The sequence below is a fragment of the Urocitellus parryii genome, chromosome 9, assembly GCF_045843805.1.
Source record: "Urocitellus parryii isolate mUroPar1 chromosome 9, mUroPar1.hap1, whole genome shotgun sequence".
NCBI classification, from domain to species: domain Eukaryota; kingdom Metazoa; phylum Chordata; class Mammalia; order Rodentia; family Sciuridae; genus Urocitellus; species Urocitellus parryii.
Genome location: NC_135539.1, coordinates 50838570 through 50844050, shown reverse-complemented (window position 1 = coordinate 50844050; position 5481 = coordinate 50838570). Strand labels below are relative to the sequence as shown.

The window sequence follows — 5481 nt, the reverse complement described above, 5'->3', positions numbered from 1 at the left end:
TTTTTTAATACTGGTGATTTAATTGCAAAAGCGCACATAAACAGTTTGAAAGGTGTGAGAAGAAATTCACAAGTCACATGGGGAGACAACAACAAAGCTAGCATTCAGTCTGGAATTCATCCACAGTGCAAAACAAATTACACTGCCAGTGGGTCAAATGGTGTATCCTGAAATTGAATGAAAAATGAGTTTGATATAAGAAACATTTATTTCATACCGCAGAGACAGTGGGTAAATCAAGATTTACGCTTTACCCTCATAAAGCTTAAGGATAATAGGGAAAGCAGGGCATGTATATAAAGTAAATAAAATATACAACAGAATATACCAGAGGAAACTTTGCAGCTCAGGATATCAGGAAAAGAGGTGGGGTTGCCCTGGCTTGTGAAGAATCATTAGTACACTAACTAGGTATTTAAACTGAAGTTGATTTTTAAATTTTTAATTCTGTTTTATGAGATGGTCAGATTGGGCAAATGAAGAGGATAGACTTTCAGAATAGAAGGAGGAGGACAGCATCCCACCTCTCTAGAAGCTCTATATTTAGTGGTGGAGACACATAAACACAGAAATCATTATGGGAAACAGTCTGTATTATAGTAGGGGCTGTGGAACCATAGAAGAGAATAATAATCCTTGGTGAAGCTGGCCAGGAATTCACCTTCAGGTTGGGTCTTGAAGGGCATGGGCATTTGATCAGAAGGGTAAGAGGTGCATCAAGGAATCTGTTCTAAGTAGAATAAGATGATTATGTGAACTCTCAATAACAGGACAGTTACACTACAATAACTTTTCATGTTGTATTATCATTTCAGGCGAATCAAACAACCCTTCTGGAACAATACAGAGTGGGAAAAGTTTGCAGAATAAGAGTCAGTTTAGGACCATTGCGCCAAAAATTGTGCCCAAAGTCCTAACATCCAAAGTGCTGCCATGTCATTCACCATCACTCTCCGATCAGGGGAATCTGGGGCCCGCCATCAAGCCACTGGGGATGCCTGCCCAGAACTATGCTCTGATGCAAGTTGCTGGCCAGGAGGGAACATTTTCTCTTGTTGCTTTGCCACATGTTGCCTCAACTCAACCAGTTCAGAAACCTAGAATGCCTGAAAATCTTAAACTGCCTATTCCCCGATATCAACCCCCAAGAAGTAACAAAGGATCAAGAAAGAAACCCATCCTGAGCCCTCCTGAGAGTGGCTGTAGCAAATCTCCTGCCCAAACCCAGATGTGTCCTCAGATGTCTCCTCCTACATCTGCCCAGCCTGAACTTCCACATAAACCCAGTCCATGTAAGCAGCTGCCATCACTAGACAAAGCCCCAGCCAGCATCAGCACAGCTATACTGACAAGTGGCAGTGGCCATGGAGACTCGAGATCTCCAGTGACCAACAACCATGGAGATGTGACCCCTCCTGCCATCCCAATATTCTCTACATCAGGGGAGCCCTCAGCCAAGCAGAGTTTCCCAAAGATTTCAGAGAGAGTAAACTTTACAAGCAAGAAAATACCCAGTAAAACTTCTCCTATTGCCAGTGAAAAACTTAAAGAACAAGTTGATCATGCAAAAGCTATAACCAGTTTATCACCAGCCATTTTAGGCAGTACAGTTCAATTGATCTCTTCAGTCCCCAGGGGTAAGCTGCCAATCTTACCCTACTCTAGAATGAAAACAGCAGAGGTTTGCAAAATTGAATCTGATGCCAATACTGCAGATTTTTCTTTACCTGGGCATGGGACAGACTATGATAAGAGATTCTCCACCACGGAAGGCTTTAATGCAGCCACCAAAATGGCCAGTAAGACACCTGTTCCACAGGTGTCAAGGCAGAATCTTTGTGAAAGTGCCTTTTATCCAGTTACCAAACTAGATCTCAACCACAAAACAAAATTGAATGGTGGGGCAGCAAAGAGAAGAGGAAGAAAACGAAAGATACCAGATGAAATTTTGACATTTCAAGGAAAAAAGAGGAAATGCATTCTTAATAAATGTAGAGATAGTAAAGAGAGAGCAAAAACTGATCCCCAAGAATCCAGAGACCAAAAACCCGGGGTCCTGAAAAAATACCGTAACATTATGCCTAAACCTGTAATTGTTGTGTCTGCTTTGGCTCCCCTACCTTCTCCTGCAGCTGTGCTACCATCCCAAACGTCCAGCAGCCTGGGACAGGACACTTTGTTAAATAATTCTAAATATCTCAGCTGTAAGCAGAATGACAACCCTTCCTCTAAGCCCAGCTCTGTATTCAGAAATGGATTCTCTGGCATCAAGAAACCTTGGCACAGATGTCACGTTTGTAACCACCACTTTCAGTTCAAACAGCACCTTCGAGACCACATGAATACACACACCAACAAACGGCCATACAGTTGTCGGATTTGTCGCAAGGCCTATGTACGTTCTGGCAGCCTAAGCACACACATGAGACTTCATCACAGTGAAAACCGTCTGAAGAAACTTGTGTGTTGTGAGTTTTGTGCAAAAGTGTTTGGTCACATCCGAGTCTATTTTGGCCATCTGAAAGAAGTGCATAGGGTCGTGATCAGCACTGAGCCCTCCCCCAGTGAACCACAGCCAGGGGCCATGCCAAAGAACAGAGACAGAGATCCTAGTATGCAAGCGATGGAGGGACCCCTGGAGAGGTGAGTGCCAATGGAGTAGAAGTATGGCACAAAAGCCTGTTTTGATTTGGGGAAGAGGGGAAGATTTCATATTCAAAAAAGACTTCATAAAAACATCTCTCAGATGAAGATTTCATAAGGTAGTGTTCCCCCTAGTTCAGTAAAGAATGATCTTATTTCTCTTTGGTGTCTGGTCAGTCATAATTTTTAATTACTCTAACCTGTGTATGCCAAGGCAGAAATGCTAGTTTGAGGTGTGCTCAGGACAATTGGGCTTCAGAAAATTATTCTTGCATCTGAAAATGAAGTAGTAAATTATCATATATAGTTCCTGATAGTCTTTACAAATAATCTTCCTCAAATTTACGTGCATAGGATTTCTATCTAAACAGCAGTATCTGCCTATAACACAGGGTGACTCTTGATGGGGTCTCCAGGGGTCTGCTGCATCAGCCACACCCTAAGTTACCCAGACCTAACATGACCCATTTTTCCCATCAGGCCAGATTAATCTGTCATTCCTTTTTGCAAGTACTGCTTCCTCACATTATAAACAAATAAGCTATGTAGTTTGGAAGCCTGGCAGGCAGACCTTAGAGCAGCAATGAACCAGGCACATGCTCTCAGTGAGGGCTATGTGTATCCTCTTTCCACCAAGGTGACAAGGAGTTTCACTAGAATTAATTCTTAGCAGCATCATGAAAAGAAAACTTTTTCCAGCACTTTTTCAGTTCTCTGCCTCTTGTTTTTCATTGTTTCATTTGCTCAACATATTTTCTATTCAATTTTGGCTTACTCTGTCATATTCGATAAATAAGGGGTGCCTATTCTACTACTTCCTTGCCTGTGTATAGTTTCTCTTCTGCTCTCATGCTTTTCACTAGTGTACAAAGAAACCAACCTTCTTGTTTTCCTGTTGTCAGATTTTGATGTTTGAGTAAAATGTCCAAACTGCCTTTTGTGCTCAAGGATAGGGAGGGCAACATTGAGTGGTGGGGCACAGTTACCTTCAGTTGCAGCAAGTAACTCTGCAACACCTGACTTGACACTCCCTGATTATTCCGTGTTGAGTACCCCTGTTCCTGTGGGAAGCAAAGAAGAGGGGCTTGCCCAAGAGAAGCAGAAAGGCATAGTCACTTCCTAAATGAACCCAGGTGTCCTGAGAAACAATGTGTGACAGTTAGCTTTCACTGTGCCCTCTGCTAGAGTCCCTTCCCAGGCTCTGGCTTTCTTGGTTTTTTGTGTTTACCCCATTCTTTGTACTTCTCATTGTAGGTGTGTTTTAGATCCCTAAGGGCTTAGAACTGAAAGGAAAAATTCTAATTGTGTTTTTCCATGAAATCTTATATAGACTTTTTCCCCCGTTTCAGGGAAAACAAGTCAAGCTTGGAAGAAGACTTACTTCTAAACCAGGCAGGTGAAGTCAAATTACAAATCAAATGTGGCCGTTGTCAGATCACTGCTCAGTCTTTTGCTGAAATAAAGTTCCATCTGCTTTATGTTCATGGAGAGGAAATTCAGGGCAGGCTGCAAGAGGGAATCTTACCAGGCACCAAAGGAGCTCAGGAGGCTCTGGTTAAACATGCTGCTCCTGACTGGAAACAGCATCCTGAGAGAAGAAGGCAGGTAAAGGCTTGTTCTTCTGAGGAGGAGTTCCGCGCATTTCCTAAATTGAAAAGGCCACTCTATCTTCACCACCAAAATGGTGTGGAAATACTCATGGAAAATGAAGGAGGCCTACCAGGAGCAAATGAGCCAAGGGAACAACCTCAGGTCCCTGAGTGTCCCAGCCCCCACACCATTCTCCTCTGGTCCCATTCAGGCTTTAACTGCCTCCTTTGTGCCCAGACACTGGGAAGGAAGGAGGAGCTCTTCCTGCACTGGGAACACAGACATAACTGTGAGGACCCTTCCAAACTCTGGGCTATTTTAAGTACTTTCTCGAACCAGGGAGTGATTGAACTTTCCAGTAAAACTGAAAAATGAAACCCTGGGGTAAACTGGGGTTAAAGAGAGTTTTGCTAGCACCTTTCTATCAAAGCTTTGTGTTTTATGGTGGTACTTAATTTTATGAATCAAACAAATTAGAATTAACATTAATGAACAAAAGTAATTTTTGTACATAGTTTTATTTTCTTATGAAATAAATATATGCCCTGGATGCATATTTTTCTAACCATATGCAGTCTGATTTTAAAATTCTATGTACTGGCTTTATTATCTTAGACTTTATTTCAGAATAAATTAAAAGATCAAAATTTGGAGATTGAAATGTAGAGGATTATAGGTTGTTCTTCAAATAACTTTCAGTAAAAATGTGTGCGTGTGAGTGTGTGTTTATGTGTCCTTTTTTTCAGATATTTTCTACTTACGTAGACCAACAATGTGAAGAATTTACATGTGGCAATTCTATTTCATTTCAAACCATGGTATCAAATTAGTTGGTAAAGGTTGATATTTATTAAATTCCCTGGTGTATTTGAATATGCTGCCAAGCAGTCTTTTCATAAGGTTGTCTTCTACCATCATTTGAAGTATATGTTTTTAACACTTAATTTTTTGTGTGATTTTACTATTTTCTTAAATGCATATTGCCTTGAAGATAACTTGGCAAGTCTCACAGCTATAATGTTCCATATCAAAATAATAAAGAATTTTTAGCATTTCAGCTAATAAAGAAATCCACTTTCTTGGTAAAAGTTGTTTTCAAATAGTCTTTGGGGCCAGAAAATTTACAACATGGAAAGTGAACTAGATGGTTCAGTCCAGATGTGTAGGTATCTCAACTGCTCTCTCACTCCCAGGTAACTTCAGAGGGTTGTTGCTAGCTGATCAATTTTAGATACAACTGTACCTTTC

At 41.1% G+C, this 5481-nt stretch overlaps 1 protein-coding gene across 14 annotated transcripts in view; it reads left to right on the top strand.

The window, feature by feature from the left end:
* The window catches only part of Znf438 (zinc finger protein 438), a 176962-nt gene extending 171699 nt beyond the window's left edge, over positions 1 to 5263 (top strand). For all 14 annotated transcript variants that reach the window (XM_026402332.2, XM_026402329.2, XM_026402331.2 and 11 more), the window contains 2 exons: positions 816 to 2643; positions 3993 to 5263. In XM_026402332.2, the coding sequence (XP_026258117.1) occupies positions 816 to 2643; positions 3993 to 4608 (2444 nt within the window). In that variant the 3' untranslated portion in view covers positions 4609 to 5263. The remainder of the gene's footprint in view (positions 1 to 815; positions 2644 to 3992) is intronic.
* The last annotated feature ends 218 nt before the right edge of the window (positions 5264 to 5481 follow it).